Source organism: Electrophorus electricus, chromosome 1 (genome assembly GCF_041902795.1).
Source record: "Electrophorus electricus isolate QZ-2024a chromosome 1, ASM4190279v1, whole genome shotgun sequence".
NCBI lineage: Eukaryota > Metazoa > Chordata > Actinopteri > Gymnotiformes > Gymnotidae > Electrophorus > Electrophorus electricus.
Genome location: NC_137497.1, coordinates 40,472,961 through 40,491,754, shown reverse-complemented (window position 1 = coordinate 40,491,754; position 18,794 = coordinate 40,472,961). Strand labels below are relative to the sequence as shown.

Genomic DNA, 18,794 nt, shown 5'->3' with positions numbered 1-18,794 from the left:
GTGGCTGTTTACCACACACAATCTCAGACCTACTCATTATCACACTCTCTCACAAACCCAATCAAACCTCTGACACCCACCATCATACTCTCTCGTGCCCACCATTATTCTGTCTTACACACCTTGTCATACTCTTAACCATTCTTGATATTGAATGTGAGAGAGTTTGATAGTGAATGAGAGCGAACGTGATGGTCACGTTTTCTGATTGGCCTAGACATATTTCACTTAAATGAGCAGTTTCTGATTCGCTTATAGCCAAATATGCCCTTCCCAGGTGTGCGGTCCTAACAAATGGAAATCCGTGCGCTGCGTTAATTGTAATCAAGAGATCAGACCTAGCTATACAATAACTTGTAGTCATTTGGTTGTAGCTCGACATCGCACTCATTACCAATCGCAACACTTTTCACACTACTTGATTTGGACTCGCCTACAAGTCCAGATATTTAGTATGCTAGATCGAACAACTCATCCACATAGATCGAGAGCCGATTTTCGAGCTCCGACGAAGGCCAATTTGCCTCTGATCTGGAGCTTTCCTCAGCAACCTCCAAAACTTGCCGACGAATGGAAACTCAGGGATAAAATCGGCATAAGTGTCCATTAACCTCGATAATCTGGGTCTGAGCTCTGGGGTTCATTTAACGCTGCATACCTGTATGCAGCGTTAAATTAACCACGTATTTATTTAGACGACATGTGTCTAGGCCACTCAGGAAACGTGACCATCAAACTCATTCACTATCAAGAATGCCTAAGAGTATGACAACGAGTGTGAGAGGTAAATCAGAATAATGGCCTAAACGACCTCTAATAGGCTAAGCTCCCGGGCAGAATTGCAAAAATGAAAAAGAACCATTTATTAATGTCTGCTCTAAATGCTTTATTGTTTAATGCAAAAGTCGTTTGCTTTTTAAGAAACGTTACATTAGCAATCATCGGGGTTCCTCTGTCAATTTCATTTCGGACAACTGCAACAGACATCCAAACTATGTATTTTCTTTACTGTTATGATGAAGCTACACAGTTTTAGTTGCACTGTTTTACACATAGCGCAAACTGTTTGAGATTTTAGCAAAGTACTGCAGAGCGATCGATAATAGTGTCAAAGGTTGCCCAAACATTAAATCTTTCAGACTCCCACGTCCTAATGCCCTTTTAATTCCGTATGTGGAGAATGTAGAGACACATAGGAGGGGTTGAATAAGATGGAATGAGAACTGTTGTCGATTTAAACTAATAATGTATACTTATTTTTTTTTGGGGGGGGGGGGGGGGGCTATAGAACATTTAATGGGCGCTAGAGACCCCTAAAACAGGCATAATGACGCCCATGTATTGAGTTTTAGGCCCAAAGTCAGTTTGACTCTAACTTCCTAGTCAATAAACTACAATGCATTCACCGTACTGCTCAGAAAGAGCTGCGTAGTCAGTACTATTCGGAGGTCTAAAGGTTCCCAGAAAAAGGCAACAAAAACATAAAAATTAAGTGAAGTGGTCCCCTGACATTCTAATTGAGGCCTATCCGGTAACCATAAAAATATTAGTATTAGTACAATAGATTCAACTGGTGCTTAATTATTTACAATTCTGGTACTTAATTATTTGTCTGTCAGAATCCCCATGAGTTAATTAAACTTAATAAATTTGAATATATGGTGAATAAACTAATGAGTCTAATAATGTTATACATTAAATTCTCTATAATGGATGTAAAAGAAAGAGAATTTGCTTCTGTAATGCACTTCTTCACTTTACTGTAGCAGTATATTAGCATAATCCAGGATGAAAGCAATACATCACAATTAATACATTCTTTTATCAAAGGATTATATCACATTCATTTTCTGGGTGGGGAGCATTTTTGCAGAAGTCAAGCACAAAATTAGTATTTTATCTTAGTAAATGCTTTACCATTAATACCATGGCAGCGAAGGCTGTAAGAATACAAGGCTTACCGTTTGCTTGTGATAGTCTTAGCTGTGGCCACTGCACTGCATGCTATTTATTGCACTGATACAAACACATACTCATGACGTGTGAAAAGACCATACCCTCATTTCCGCTTCACTTGTTTTTCTGTTCAGTGCATAGAAAATGTATATAATGATTGCATTTTTATCTTATCTGTTTTGCCAGTGGTTCAGGATTTCATTAGTTTATTATTCTGGCTACTTGCATTAATTTTGTATAAGTGAACTGAACTATAGCACTAATATCTTAGATATGTGATAGCACAACAGTCTAATCTAGATTAACTTCCTTTGATGAAGTTGTTTGAAGACAAAACTGTAATCAAGCAAAATTACCAATGGCAAAAGCACACAATGATTTAAATATGATCAGTATATTGTATTTCTAGTGGCCAATAATGGACTAGAATAATTCTTTGGTGTGGTTTATCCTCTGTGGTATTTCTATGAAATTAGTTACTGCTAAGGGATGTCTTAATATGGTCTCTTTGCTCTTTGTAGGAAGTTGTGTGGTGAAGACGTGTTGGAGATAAATGTCCAGATGAATACATATATAAAGCAGAAGCACCCATGGCTTTAAAATAAGGCTTAGACATTGTTGACGGTAAATTATTTACTTTGTAGTCATTTTTTTATTACAAAAATGTCATTATAATTAAAGGATATAGTGGACCAAAACTTTGTTTGAAAATAAAGCACATCTTTAATTTATAATCCCTGCACATTTCGCTAAACAATTGATTTGTAGTGTTTACCTTATCCTCATGACCAAGTATTGAAGAATAAAGCCTAAAGAACTGCTATTCCTGTAGTATTTCAACAAAAAAATGCCTAGTGTACTCTGGAAAGTGGAAGGGAGTCTGAAATGTGTTACTTTGATAAATTCATTGTTAATAAATGTGCACACATTACACCTTTCACGTATAAAAAGAGTTCCTTAATTAAACCAAATTGGTCACACATGTTTGAGAAACTAGTGTCAGCAGTAAAATTAGTTAGAAGTTTGAATTCAGTAGTGGACACCGCTCGCTGGAATTACAATTAAATCAAAAACATATATAGAAACGGAGCGCTTTAATTTCTTCAAAGACTTTTTTAAAACATCCACCTACATCCCACCATCATACACATATCATTGTGCTGAGTTTGTGCTTGCTGAGTGGCTATCTGGAAAAATTCTCAAAACAAAACAAAAATGTTTTAGCTGGTCAGTTAGCTATGAAGCACCGCCCATATTAGCAGATTAATATACTGACTTCCACCACCCATGTTATCAGATTTAATATACTGACTTCCAGACCCCAGGTAAGATAGCTGTAGGGCAAGTACTGTAAACAGATCCAACTGCTTCACATGACTATTAATTCAAGATGAAAGTATCAGCAATATACCATTCAGAAATCAATTAATTTATTTATATATATATTTATATATATATAAACACTACTCATATAAGGTATCCTACCCAGTACAGTAAGTTAGAGTCAACTATACCGCTGAATTTGAATACTGCAAAATACAGGAACCAATACCTAGAAGAAATACAAAATGAGCCAAATGCCAATCGCTTTTCACTTTCCTATAGCCTATTTGTAATTGTCAAAGCAGAAATACACATGAATGGAAACTATGTAAGCTAACTTATTTGTTGCTGTTATTTGTTTCTGTTATATTAAAATTCATTATAGTAGTCATTTCTTTTTGGATCTCAATATGGTATCAATAATATGAATTTATTCTCAACTTTGCCAAAATGACAATTGGAATGAATAAATGAAATAAATAAAGGAAAAAAGAAAAACAGGTATGTAATTAATCAGCATGCTTTTTTCCTTTAATTATACTCTGACTATCAAATCTAGATTATTCTGTTTAAAAAAATATCAGTCTGCTTGAGCCCTTCATGATAATCTCCACTCCTTAAAAGTTATTAGTATTTTCAAAGTCATTCATATTAAATAAATGCATACAGTTATTATAAACCTGTCCATTTGGTGGTTCTCTTTCATAGTTAGAACACAACAGATTTGAAACAAGTGCAGATACCATTAAGTACACTGAACTGGAAAGAAGGACTAAGTCAGTGTAAAATGTCAACTGTTCACATGTATTGTGTTTTATCAAAATGTGTTGTGGTTTGCCTGGACCGTCTCAGAGCCTGGGTCTGCTTCTGTGGAACTGCTAAGAGAGGGAAAGAAAATAGAAAAAAATGACTAACATCAACCTTCTGAATACAAATGTTACCACAAACATGACAAGGCAGTTCCTTCAGCTTGATTCTTCTCTTGCAAAGCTCTCACCTGGTTCATATGTGGTGGGTTCCTACTGGCATGAACGTGATGGTTCCCTGGTCGTCTTTGCGGGTTGCCGTGGTGGTCCCCCATGTGTCTGTGCACGTCAGGTTTCCTTGCAGGTTGCGCCATGTGTGACTGTTCCAGATGTTTCCGTGGTAAAGTCTGGAATGCTGCAGGCCTCAGGACCGGAGGGGGAGTTGGAGGCCTCCGGCCTTGGCGGTTGAGCTGTGCGGTTGGATGAGAGTGATTTGGCCGAGGGGTTGGCAGGACCACCGGGGTTTGCTGAATTCGGCTGGCGAGTGGACTGGGAGTCTGACTGGTATGAAGTTCCAGAGCAGCCTGAGTGAGAGGAACAGTGTGTGGGATGTTGACAGTGTATGGTATAGCATGTCTCTCATCTTGCCTGGTCTGGCCAATCATGTGTATGTGCTGAGCAGTCCTTGTATGAGTGGTGTGATTTTGAGGCACAGCTCTGGCCTGGGTGCCATGTGCTTGGATAGTTGGATTCTGACAATCAGTGGGCACCTGGCTGTTGATGTTTGGCTGTGTGCTTTGCCTCGGCACATTCAGGTCTGTCCGGGAGTGATGCTGTGCTTCCTGCCTCTGGAATTGTCCGCCTGGATCTTGAGAGGCAGTGCGCATGTGCTTGTCTTCAGGTGATCTCCATCTTGGTGTCTGAGCAGACCGCATCCTCTGTGGATCTGACCTTGACGGTCTGCCTCGCAATGTTGGGGATGGGTGCTCTGAACTGTCTAATTCATCAACTTGAGCATTGGGGTATGCCGGTGTTCCCATAAGATTGTCCCATGGCATCTGTCGGAGATGCGTGCTGGAACCTAACGCAGGGTCAGGGCTTCTGGAACGCCTGCGGTTTTGGCGTCTGTGACGGGGCACAGACTGAGCATATGCAGGGTCATTTATATGGCGATCTAGTCCCTGGTTATTGGGGTATGAGCGGTCAGTCCGAACAAGATTACTGGGTTCTTGAGCTCCATTTCCCAAGGCTCTCTCAGATGCAGACTGGGCTGTATTACCAGTGTTTTCTGTCCGAGTTTGAACATTGGGGTATGCTTGCTGGCACATATTGCTTTGCTGATTATAATGTCTAGGATTCTGGTCCGGCTGGCCTGGGGATGGATGAGAAGTGCTGAGGTTGACATGCAGAGTGCGGGGTTGCACCGTGCTGCTGTGTTGCTGCTCGTGTGCCAGAGAGCTGAGGTTCATTAGAACAGTGTGAGCTCCTGGCTCAGTATGGCCCGTTTGTATGAGGATATCTGGATTCTCTCGGCCCGACTGGGGAAAGGCGCTGGAGTTGTGCTGACCGTGCCTTGGTGGGGCGGGCTGGTCACCATTCCGAGGCATCCCAGAAGTGACAATTCTATTTGGCGAAGCCGCAAGAACCTGTGAATAGGGAGAAAGTCAAACTCGCAAGCCACTACAGGGAGTACCAATGGTAAAAAGGTCTGAGTGTATGTTTCTCTTACAGGTGGATTATTGTTCAAGTTTGTCTTCTGAACTCCAGTGACATCCCGGAGTCTCTGATCAACTGCAACAGATGAAACTAATCAGTCTGAAATCACACAAAACAGCATGTGTACAATACTGCCAAGACACTATATAGAAAATATGAGCTTTACCATGTCGCTGGCGTAGTATCAGCACAATGGCAATGATTATTAATACGAGAGCAACAAAGCAGCCAACGACAATTCCTGCAACTGCCCCTGCACTGAGACATGTTCCTGAAAGGGGACAGGAATGAGGGATTTTTTGGTGTGTGTTTAAGTGCATGTTTGGAAGACAAAGGCTGAAATAACCACCTTTAATAATCTTGCAACAGAACACCAGAGAGTGACAGGCCAAAGACGGGCGATGTGGAGCAACAATGGAAGGAATGAAGATGAGTGAGGAAAAAGAATAGCAGATAAATGAGAAGCATGATTCCACAGAAGACCGAAGCATCAGGAGATACAGCCCAGTGCTGGCCAGAACTCACCCACAACAGTGACCGTCAGCTGCTGCTGTGACATGCCCATTGTGATGCCGTTATGTGCCATGCATACGTACTGCCCACTCTGGTTGGTGGAGAAAACCTGCAAATTCAGCGTGCCACCATCTGTTTGGCTAGTTGTCAATGGCATGCTGCCATATTGCCATGAGAGCTTGGCAGGGGGCAGAGACACAGACATGCATGCGAGTTGGATTGTCTGGCCCACTGTAGCATCACCTCCACCTACACACCCTAAAGATGTCTTTGTCACCTGGGGGGTGTCCGGACCATCTGGGGTACACACAATCAATTGGTGAATGTTATTGTGTGTGTGTGTGTGTGTGTGTGTGTGTGTGTGTGTGTGTGTGTGTGTGTGCGCGTGCACACGCATGTGTGTGCAGTACAATAGAATCTGAGAATGCTTAAGGTCACAAATTCACTTCATAACAATGTTAATATTTCTAACATCAAACAAAAAGACACCATTACACAAATGAGACCTGGCCCCCCATTCCAGCCCCCTCACTGTTAACTACAATAGCATTTTAAGCCACTTATCCCGACACCTGGAGCGACGACGCACTCACAGTACACGGTGAGGGTTGCCGTCGCCGTCTGCGCACTGACGGGATTGCTGACAGTACAGCTGTACAGCCCAGCATCACTCCTGCTGGCTGGGCTGAGGATGAGAGAGCCAGCATTGATGATGATATGAGGGTCCGAGGGGAGGCTGGAGCCGCCCTTGCTCCACGCCACGCTGGTGTTCGACCCTGTGGCCCAGGTGCAGAGTAGGGACACGTTTCTGCCCTCTATGGCCACAGAGGGCACAGTCAGATTCACTTGAGTCACAGCGTCTGAAGGGTCATCACACAGAAATAGAGGGAGAGTCAGAAGAGGTGATTTAGACATGTGGCCTCTGTCTGGCAGCTCTGCCACTACTGCCGTACAGAGCAAGAAACCTGCTGTATCCAGCAGATATATTTGATATGTCTACTTTTTGCTGAGTTGTTCTTTTTATTGTTGTTGTTTTTTTATACAGACTAATTGGTTTCACAGAGGTTCATTTCCAAAAAACTAATTTAGAAACTATTGTAACTTGCAACACCAAAGACCTTTTTAATGAATATAATGACAAGCCTACTAAAATGTTTGGGATTTTAACATGTTCTCTAACGTGACATCTAGTTCTGAAACTGCTATTGTATTGCTAGGTAGTTTCTGAGCTTTATCCTAGTACTTTTATCTTTTTTTCCTTTTTGGACTTGAGCTTAGAAAATATATTAAGCTAATCTATTATTACATAATATCAATGACTGTTATCTTGTTTCTGCGCAACTCTATCTAAAATAAATGTTCTCCACCATGACTGTTTAAAACACCCATCAGAGCTACCTTTTTACTGCAGTAGGGACAGTGCACCAAGACTTAAGCCTGTGCTTTGACTTGGAACGTTTAATACTAAGGGACATGTCTTCATTCCTAAACCAAACACTACATCTACAGTAAATATACATGTAGCCCTGTGGGGACCAGAAAGTGTGTGTGTGTGTGTGTGTGTGTGTGTGTGTGTGTGTGAAGTAAGTAAGTATATGTATATATTCCTTTATTTTCTTCTCGTTGTTTGATGGAGAAACGGTGAAATTGTCTACAGTTTTTCATTTGTATACTTGATTTAGGAGCGTTATTGGTGTGTTACTTTGTCATTGAACGTTAGGATTAGCCAATCAGGGGATTGGGGAAGGAAGGAAAAATGAGAGTGCAAAAAGAGACGAAAAAGGAGAGTGGGTAGACAAAGTTTGCAAGCAGGCTATAACGTGGAAAATGCTGTAGATGTCGCAAATGTAGGGTGGAACTGGTTGGTCAGGGAGAGAGTCTTGTTCACCCACTGCTGAGGACACTGGAGAGCCAAAGAATACTTCAGCGCAGAGTATCACGTTCAGCGAGTGGCTCCGGCTGAGGGCTGATCAGCGCTCAGAGGTCACTGCACAGGCTAGTTAGCTAGGTGGCGTAGTAGCTAGCTAGGTCGTGTGGGAAACGACGAAAGAGACGCGGATATCTGGACCGAGGTCGGAGATTTCAGAGACATTCATCTTTCGTTCGAACACACTTAAGCACCCTACGCACCCTTGAGCTGGATTCCCCAGTCCTCTGCAAGCGGTACCGAGTGAGTTATAGCAAATTGTTTGTGTTGCTCCGTGAGGAGTGAAGTGGACATTTTAGTTTTCTTTCCGGCCTCTACGCACCCAAGCAACGCGGGACAAACGAATACACTACCGGCCAGAGTTTATTCATGATATCCCTTTATATTAACATTTTCCTGTTCCTTTCCCCAACGGTAGAGGTGGGCCCAGACTTCGTAGACATATATGATTTCAATGTTCTAATCTATTTTTGGGAGACGCACTGCTTAAGTGTATGCCTAGGGTTGTGTTTTTTGTTTTTTTCCCGATTTCCTTGGTTGAAATGCGAATTCTCACGAATGTCTTTTTGCTAAAGAATATGTGTTTTAAACAGTAAATAAGTTTGTTGTTGAAAAAAGTACTAATCCCTTTCCCGTTTGATTTTATTGTGTGAGACATCTTGCTGGATGTCTGTTTAATGTGTTCAGGGGAGAGTTTTACTAAAGCTTGGACTGTGAGGGGAAACGAGATAATTAGATAGGCCTAATGACTAGTAGACTATAGTAGAACCACATTAACCCAAGTAGACAGGAGAGCCTAGCCTTCATAATCATCATAAATAGTTGCGCAGAGGAAAACAAACTCACCTTACCTACAAGGCAGTAGGGGACGCAACATACGAAATGTGCGCAACTCACATTTGAATGTTTTCCATATCTAATGCACTTGATGATTCACAGAACTCTTAGCTAGCCCATCAATATAACCATTGAGGGAGTGTTACTGTGCACATCTTACCAAACACATTCAAGGTCACTGAGAGAGAGCTGGTAGTGAGTCCAGTGGCAGCGGACGGTATCACGTTGACTGTGTAGTTTCCAGCATCGATGAGCTGGCAAGCACTGATCGTGAGCTGGGTGGCGGTGATGAAGATTCTGCCCTGGTATTGAGGTACTGGGTTGAGTTCAGCATGGCCGCCAATCCATAGTCCCAGGGTACTCCCTCCTGGAGACAGCCATGAGATGGAGAACGTGTCCGTGATGGTCTGTAGGACGAAGATGGCATTTCTTCCTGAGGCCACCTGCACAGGGGACACCTGAAACTGTATCGGCACCGGGCCCTGAGGTGCTGTGGTCCATGGAAGTACTGCTGAAAAGAAGTTGAATGAAGAAGAAAAATAGAAAGACCAACAGCTTATGATTTGTTTTCTGAGAGTATGAAGAACACAAAGTTAAAAACCATGTATGCAGTTTAGTCTTTTGCAGTTCATGTTGGTAACTCCCAGATCCCTTAAAAAAATGAATATACAAATGAAAACAATCTGTAAGAGGCAGGGGGATGGGAATGCACGTAAAGATGATTATAAATAGAGTGGATTTGAAAATAAACAATGAATGCAACTGAAACAGTTAAACATTTTTTTGTTCATCTTCTGACAATTATAAATAGACTGATAATTATAAGTAGACTGAACTTCAAATGCACGTAGACATAATTCTAAATACAGTGAACTTTGAATTCAACTGAATGCAGCTGAACTAGTTAAACACATTTCTGTTGGTCTTCTGACACTTAAAAGCGATAGGATTGATGAGGTCTGCTTACACAGATAGAAAGCGAAAATATTTCAATTTTATGCTTATTTTAATTCAGAATTGTTTTGTTGCAAATGTTTATTCGAGCGGTTAAATATTGCGCAGGTGATAACGTACGTCTTTTATGTATATTCCAAATTTAAAGGGGGGAAGATTCGCAGAGAAGTGGGTACCTGTTAATACTACGCCAACTGCTGGATGTAGTAATATGTTCATCTCAGTCCAAACGAGCTACAAGAGAAAAAATGAAATATTAAAAGATACAATGACAGTCCAGGATAAAAACTTATTTAGACATGAACAGAGCAACAACGTATTCGTCTGTCACATTATCTTATAAATTTGTGGTTATTTTAAATGTCTCGATAGCAGAAGAAAGATAGCACTCACTGTACACTTTTGTTAGTTGTCATGTTCAAGTCGTATCCAGCTAAGGACCGTGGGAGAAACCCGATAGAAACGTGTCTGCATTTCCTCCCTTTCCAGTTTCGTCAAAACCTGTTTTGAACAGGTGCTGAGTAAGACCATCGGTCGAGTGACTAGAGCGCAAATTAAAGTAAGAAAAAAATAACACGCCAAGTATGTGATCGTCCAGATTAATTACTTTTTTCCTTTTCTTTTCTTTTTTTGTTACAACAGCATTCAGCGTGTGATAATGGTAGGTGAGCGCAAATACAAAAAGGGAAATGCATAAATTGTCCCATTCACGCTGTCCTATTGGCATGAGAGCAAGGGAGGGTTGTTTACTTAGTGTTAGGACTTCCTGTGCAACATCTGCTCCATTGTCATAGATATAGACCACCGCGATAATAAACAGACAACATGAGTAGTATAATATGCTTACTTAGAGGATGTCGCAAAATTTGGCAGAAGAGTATTTCACTTAAACAGCAATGTTACGAACACAGGCCGACGGAAGTGAACCATAGCCTCGATGGTGTGTGCTCCATGATGCCACCAAACGTTCACCAAACGTCGGTGCAGCTGCTCTTATCAATCTTTGAAGGAGAAACCAACATCAGAAGATCCTTACCCAAAGAAACGGCTTGGTTATGAAGTTCTGGTGAAGTGGACGCTTCGGTTCGAGGTTCACCTGAGCCTGCTAGCGAACGTTAAATAGTTTGTTGCTTTATGCACAGTCTCCACAACAGTAGCCTACTTCATACTTTATTCACATTATTCATTTTGGACTTTCAAAGATTGAATTTCTTTCCAAAATTATGAAATAGAAATAGACATTAACATTTAGTTGCGTGAAACCTTTTTTTTTTTTTTTTTTTTTTTTTTTTTAAAACATGCCTTAATGCATTTTAACATTTTCTTGTGTGTATTATTTTCACAGGCATCAACCAGCAATGTAGTGGAGGAGACTAATGACACACTGCCAATCCCGATATGCGTGACACTGTGACGCGGCAACACATACAGAAGATCCCACTATATCAGATCACAGCTGTGCTGTCAGTGCACCATTTGACCTGCCCCTTCTGTGTAATCAGGCAAAACAGTATACTAATCCAAAATATATTAATGGGTGACAGAAGAAGCCCACTCAGACACCTTGAAGTACACGAGGGTTTAGAGTGGATTTGTTTATTGTGGTCGTTTGCTGTTTATTCATGTATTTTGACCTTTATTTCATCAGACCACTCTTGATTTGTTGTTTGCCCTTTTCTTGGATACATCTGCCACTGTATATATATCTTGTACATAGTCATAAATTTGTATATTTAATTGTCTTGTGTACAACTATTGCCTTTATGTGTGCAGTCACTTGTGTATATTCCAAACTGCCGCTTAGCGTACCATCTCAGAGTGCGGGAATTTGGATGAAACCCTTCCTGCATTGTGAGGAGTTCCCTGGTCTTGATGTCAGTGGGTTCTGTCTCGTCCTTTGGCCAGCTGATAATGCTAGGTGAGTGTCTGATGACTGGTAGAGCCTAGGTGTTGATAGGCTGGGTCTTGTTCTTCCCATTCAGCTAGCTCCTCAGGACTTGGATCACCCCTTATAGGTGTGTGTGTGTGTGTGTGTGTGTGTGTGTGTGTGTGTGTGTGTGTGTGTGTGTGTAAGTAATTGTCAACTTTAGCATTTTATCTTCCCCACCATCTACAACACCCTTTCACTTAAGACACATAAGTGTTGAGAGCTATTTGGACATGGCCTTCCCCATCACGAACAGACAACTGAAGCAACAACCTTGAAATGCAGTGATGACTAATTTGAGTAGTTTCTGAAAGAAAACTACAGTATTATATTTTTTATCATGCGCTATATTATCACACTGGTCCATGGAATCTGTTTCATGCCCTTGGGGGGGGGGGGAGTGTGTGTGTGTGTGTGTGTGTGTGTGTGTGTGTGTGTGTGTGTGTGTGTGTGTGTGTGTGTGAGTGAGTATGTATGTGTGTGTTTAAAGGTGTAAAGGTGGGTCTTGCTAGTGAGGACAATCCTGAATAGAGGAGTATATGATCTGCTCACTTCTCCTCTGTGACACTGCTGGAAGCGTCTGACTGCCAGCTCCTCGATGGCCTCACCTCAAGAAAAGAAAGATAAAATGGCATTTCAGCATCAGCGTGAGCTTCCACCAGACTCCTATGTCAGAGAACTGAATTGCCCCAATCCTGTTGATGCGGTGATGAGTGTGCTTGAAACTCGGCAGCTGAGAGTCCTAACGAGGTGCCCACTGAGGGTGGGCCTCAGTTGTGCTAACTCCACTTACCATTATGAAAAGCATCACTGCTGAATGAGAAAAGGGACCTTGGGACTTTGACATTCTACAGTACTTTAGCCAGGTGTACAGGCTTCTGTCATCAATCATCACGTAAATGGAAACACACGTTGACAAGTTAATTTATAGATCGTCTCATGGTTAGTCTAAAAAGTATAAGTCCATGTACAGACTTGGGTTATTTTACACTACATGTTAGGGTTCTAGTCTATCCTTTTATGTGGTTTCAGGTAGATGGCTGCAAAATACATACATTCAAAATTCATCTTTATTTTCAGGATGTTTGCTACTGTAAACAGTATATTTGTATTTTACTTGGCATGCAATAGTGTTTTTAATAACATACTTGTAAAAACAACAGTAATGAAACTTAAACCAAAATACATATCAGATATTTTATGTCTAGTTATATTAATTACAAACTTATAAAGACACAGTGGTATTCACTATCACACTGGTTACGTACAAAGGTTCAAGGAGGAGTTTATTGAATTTAGTATAGGTTCAATTTCTCAATTATGTAATAGAATTCATACCTGTTAACCAATCTGTAAATCAAATATGAATACAGCTGGTGGAAAGCCTGCAGAATTTGATTACTAACCAGACATGCAGGTTTCTTATAACATCAAAAGAGTCTGTTGTTGGGAGACGGATTGTAGCTCCCTTGTAGCAGCTGACTTGAACTCCCTCTGGGGATCAGAGGCGGGTGGGTAGTGACATTAGCAGGATGAGCTCAGGGTTTTCAGGATACTTAAACGCTGGGGGATGTGGGATAAAAGGACCTGGCCAAAGCCGGGGAGGGGAACATGCCGAGTGGCCTGCAGATAATCCTATAGCCTCCGCTGACTCTGGCACCAAGGTGATGGCCGAAGTTAAGAGATCTCATACCTTTGGGATGAACTGGAGCTTATCCACTCCAGCACTAGTGCCTTACCTTAGTCATGCTCTAATGGCTAGCTATATAAAGACTGTTGCAGCAAAAGGGAGACCCTCTATTAAGACCCTTGATTTGAGAAGAAACACTGGATGAGCTGATATTCACAAACCTTTAAAAATATTGTGCATCAACAAACTAAAAACACGTTTTATTTCTACTAGTCTATACATTACAGCCTATGATAGGTGCTATAAACGTTCATAATATGCTCATTTTTATATCATACAGTAATTGTTATATACACACTGAAAATATATATATATATATATATATACACACACACACACACTCTGAGAATGTATCCTAGCCAGTACAGTAGGTTAGAGTTCAAAATACCGTTGACCAAGTGTACTGCTGAAACAGCATTCAGTGCCGATACCTAGAAGAAGTGCAAACTACGCATAAGCGTGGGAGCGGCACAGGGGTGCTGGATCCTGAGGTGGAGCTCTCTCCTGCTATCAGAGTAAAATAGCCTAGCAACACATCCGGGATGCACCCACTGTACAATGTTTACATAATGAACAAAAATGATATGGAATATGAACAAAACCCATATTTATGGTCATTTATTTTCCTGTTGAACAAAAGGTTCTTATTTCAACCCTTTGAGAACTGCTTAAAAATAGGCCAAAAGGAATTGAACAAACATCCAGATGCTGTAAAGGTTGCCTTCAGAACCAATAACAGATGCTAACAAAGCACTCCTTGTGTTTATTGACTGGCGGGGCACACTACCCATCCGAGATTCCTCAACACTATTACAGGGGTACAGCACATCTTTCACAGTGTCAGCACCAAAATGAAGAAAATTTGAAATTAATTTAAGTTTTACATGTTTCATTAAAATAAGGTAACTAAAAATATTTTTTAGATTGACAGCAGTGGCCTCTGAAGAAGTTAGCCCGTAAAGCGAAACACAGTAATGTAATCTTGCGATTATTAAAATGCTTTTCCCAGCAAATTAAACAAGGCTGTAATCTATCATTTCTTTTGTAGCACTTTATTTTAAAAAAGCGCAACATGAATACATCATTGAATTATTTAGATGAATACATGTGTATTCTTTTACCTCTCCAGGGCCCTGAATATCTATTTTAGCCTACTATCGCAACCGCGGTCAAGCAATCCGCGCTTTAGCGATTCACGGTTTAGTAAATCCTTGCTTTAAATTAAATGCGACTATACGCGCATTTTTACGGTATTTCGTGAGCTCCCACTGCAAGTGGCGAGCCATACCACGTGATCAGTGGGAAGCGCGTTGGCATTATGAGAAATATCTGAGAGACAAAGATCCAAATTCAGCCTATACGAAAAGAATACACATGCATTGTCATCACATGCATCTGCCCTTATCAATCTTTGAAGGAGAAACCAGCATCGGAAGATCCTTACCCAAAGAAACGGCTTGGTTATGAAGTTCTAGTGAAGTGGACACTTCGGTTGTCAGGTTCGAGGTTCACCTGAGCCTGCTAGCAAACGTTAAATAGTTTGTTGCTTTATGCACAGTCTCCACAACAGTAGCCTACTTCATACTTTATTCACATTATTCATTTTGGACTTTCAAAGATTGAATTTCTTTCCAAAATTATGAAATAGAAATAGACATTAACATTTAGTTGCGTGAAACCTTTTTTTTTTTTTTTTTTTTTTTTTTTAAACATGCCTTAATGCATTTTAACATTTTCTTGTGTGTATTATTTTCACAGGCATCAACCAGCAATGTAGTGGAGGAGACTAATGACACACTGCCAATCCCGATATGCGTGACACTGTGACGCGGCAACACATACAGAAGATCCCACTATATCAGATCACAGCTGTGCTGTCAGTGCACCATTTGACCTGCCCCTTCTGTGTAATCAGGCAAAACAGTATACTAATCCAAAATATATTAATGGGTGACAGAAGAAGCCCACTCAGACACCTTGAAGTACACGAGGGTTTAGAGTGGATTTGTTTATTGTGGTCGTTTGCTGTTTATTCATGTATTTTGACCTTTATTTCATCAGACCACTCTTGATTTGTTGTTTGCCCTTTTCTTGGATACATCTGCCACTGTATATATATCTTGTACATAGTCATAAATTTGTATATTTAATTGTCTTGTGTACAACTATTGCCTTTATGTGTGCAGTCACTTGTGTATATTCCAAACTGCCGCTTAGCGTACCATCTCAGAGTGCGGGAATTTGGATGAAACCCTTCCTGCATTGTGAGGAGTTCCCTGGTCTTGATGTCAGTGGGTTCTGTCTCGTCCTTTGGCCAGCTGATAATGCTAGGTGAGTGTCTGATGACTGGTAGAGCCTAGGTGTTGATAGGCTGGGTCTTGTTCTTCCCATTCAGCTAGCTCCTCAGGACTTGGATCACCCCTTATAGGTGTGTGTGTGTGTGTGTAAGTAATTGTCAACTTTAGCATTTTATCTTCCCCACCATCTACAACACCCTTTCACTTAAGACACATAAGTGTTGAGAGCTATTTGGACATGGCCTTCCCCATCACGAACAGACAACTGAAGCAACAGCCTTGAAATGCAGTGATGACTAATTTGAGTAGTTTCTGAAAGAAAACTACAGTATTATATTTTTTATCATGCGCTATATTATCACACTGGTCCATGGAATCTGTTTCATGCCCTTGGGGGGGGGGGGAGTGAGTGTGTGTGTGTGTGTGTGTGTGTGTGAGTGAGTATGTATGTGTGTGTTTAAAGGTGTAAAGGTGGGTCTTGCTAGTGAGGACAATCCTGAATAGAGGAGTATATGATCTGCTCACTTCTCCTCTGTGACACTGCTGGAAGCGTCTGACTGCCAGCTCCTCGATGGCCTCACCTCAAGAAAAGAAAGATAAAATGGCATTTCAGCATCAGCGTGAGCTTCCACCAGACTCCTATGTCAGAGAACTGAATTGCCCCAATCCTGTTGATGCGGTGATGAGTGTGCTTGAAACTCGGCAGCTGAGAGTCCTAACGAGGTGCCCACTGAGGGTGGGCCTCAGTTGTGCTAACTCCACTTACCATTATGAAAAGCATCACTGCTGAATGAGAAAAGGGACCTTGGGACTTTGACATTCTACAGTACTTTAGCCAGGTGTACAGGCTTCTGTCATCAATCATCACGTAAATGGAAACACACGTTGACAAGTTAATTTATAGATCGACTCATGGTTAGTCTAAAAAGTATAAGTCCATGTACAGACTTGGGTTATTTTACACTACATGTTAGGGTTCTAGTCTATCCTTTTATGTGGTTTCAGGTAGATGGCTGCAAAATACATACATTCAAAATTCATCTTTATTTTCAGGATGTTTGCTACTGTAAACAGTATATTTGTATTTTACTTGGCATGCAATAGTGTTTTTAATAACATACTTGTAAAAACAACAGTAATGAAACTTAAACCAAAATACATATCAGATATTTTATGTCTAGTTATATTAATTACAAACTTATAAAGACACAGTGGTATTCACTATCACACTGGTTACGTACAAAGGTTCAAGGAGGAGTTTATTGAATTTAGTATAGGTTCAATTTCTCAATTATGTAATAGAATTCATACCTGTTAACCAATCTGTAAATCAAATATGAATACAGCTGGTGGAAAGCCTGCAGAATTTGATTACTAACCAGACATGCAGGTTTCTTATAACATCAAAAGAGTCTGTTGTTGGGAGACGGATTGTAGCTCCCTTGTAGCAGCTGACTTGAACTCCCTCTGGGGATCAGAGGCGGGTGGGTAGTGACATTAGCAGGATGAGCTCAGGGTTTTCAGGATACTTAAACGCTGGGGGATGTGGGATAAAAGGACCTGGCCAAAGCCGGGGAGGGGAACATGCCGAGTGGTCTGCAGATAATCCTATAGCCTCCGCTGACTCTAGCACCAAGGTGATGGCCGAAGTTAAGAGATCTCATACCTTTGGGATGAACTGGAGCTTATCCACTCCAGCACTAGTGCCTTACCTTAGTCATGCTCTAATGGCTAGCTATATAAAGACTGTTGCAGCAAAAGGGAGACCCTCTATTAAGACCCTTGATTTGAGAAGAAACACTGGATGAGCTGATATTCACAAACCTTTAAAAATATTGTGCATCAACAAACTAAAAACACGTTTTATTTCTACTAGTCTATACATTACAGCCTATGATAGGTGCTATAAACGTTCATAATATGCTCATTTTTATATCATACAGTAATTGTTATATACACACTGAATATATATATATATATATATACACACACACACACACACACACACACACACACACACACTCTGAGAATGTATCCTAGCCAGTACAGTAGGTTAGAGTTCAAAATACCGTTGACCAAGTGTACTGCTGAAACAGCATTCAGTGCCGATACCTAGAAGAACTGCAAACTACGCATAAGCTCTATCAGATAAGATACATGGACCGTGTGCACTGGGAAGCGGTGGCCAGTGGGGGCGGTGGATCCTGAGGTGGAGCTTTCTCCTGCTGTCAGAGTAAAATAGCCTAGCAACACATCCGGGATGCACCCACTGTACAATGTTTACATAATGTACAAAAATGATATGGAATATGAACAAAACCTAAAAAAAAAACATATTTATGGTCATTTTTTTTTCCTGTTGAACAAAAGGTTCTTATTTCAACCCTTTGAGAACTGCTTAAAAATAGGCCAAAAGGAATTGAACAAACATCCAGATGCTGTAAAGGTTGCCTTCAGAACCAATAACAGATGCTAACAAAGCACTCCTTGTGTTTATTGACTGGCGGGGCACACTACCCATCCGAGATTCCTCAACACTATTACAGGGGTACAGCACATCTTTCACAGTGTCAGCACCAAAATGAAGAAAATTTGAAATTAATTTAAGTTTTTACATGTTTCATTAAAATAAGGTAACTAAAAATATTTTTTAGATTGACAGCAGTGGCCTCTGAAGAAGTTAGCCCGTAAAGCGAAACACAGTAACGTAATCTTGCGATTATTAAAATGCTTTTCCCAGCAAATTAAACAAGGCTGTAATCTATCATTTCTTTTGTAGCACTTTATTTTAAAAAAGCGCAACATAAATCGAATACATCATTGAATTATTTAGATGAATACATGTGTATTCTTTTACCTCTCCAGGGCCCTGAATATGTATTTTAGCCTACTATCGCAACCGCGGTCA

The 18,794-nt window shown here is 40.8% G+C and overlaps 1 protein-coding gene and 1 long non-coding RNA gene across 7 annotated transcripts; one reads left to right on the top strand and one right to left on the bottom strand.

Moving 5' to 3' along the window:
• Positions 1 to 2,655: 2,655 nt before the first annotated feature.
• si:dkeyp-97a10.3 (uncharacterized) lies at positions 2,656 to 10,504 on the bottom strand. 3 transcript variants are annotated; one of them, XM_081719876.1, is made up of 9 exons: positions 10,366 to 10,504; positions 10,149 to 10,206; positions 9,179 to 9,529; positions 6,848 to 7,114; positions 6,267 to 6,551; positions 5,908 to 6,012; positions 5,755 to 5,816; positions 4,277 to 5,671; positions 2,656 to 4,157 (listed from the first exon to the last, which is right to left on the bottom strand). In XM_081719876.1, the coding sequence occupies exons 2-9, from the start codon at positions 10,189 to 10,191 to the stop codon at positions 4,128 to 4,130; spliced, it is 2,538 nt and encodes an 845-aa protein (XP_081576002.1). In that variant the 5' UTR covers positions 10,192 to 10,206; positions 10,366 to 10,504; the 3' UTR covers positions 2,656 to 4,127. The 3 variants fall into 3 exon arrangements, with proteins under 3 accessions (XP_081576002.1, XP_081576012.1, XP_026883457.2); XM_081719886.1 differs by having other exon boundaries at positions 2,656 to 4,154; XM_027027656.3 differs by having other exon boundaries at positions 9,179 to 9,526.
• On the top strand, positions 10,426 to 18,369 carry LOC118241359 (uncharacterized). 4 transcript variants are annotated; one of them, XR_014125047.1, is made up of 3 exons: positions 10,426 to 10,633; positions 11,318 to 15,088; positions 15,348 to 18,369. It is a non-coding gene; the product is annotated as an uncharacterized LOC118241359 (long non-coding RNA). The 4 variants fall into 4 exon arrangements; XR_014125048.1 differs by having other exon boundaries at positions 10,487 to 10,531; XR_014125045.1 differs by having other exon boundaries at positions 10,497 to 10,633; positions 10,884 to 15,088.
• Positions 18,370 to 18,794: the final 425 nt, after the last annotated feature.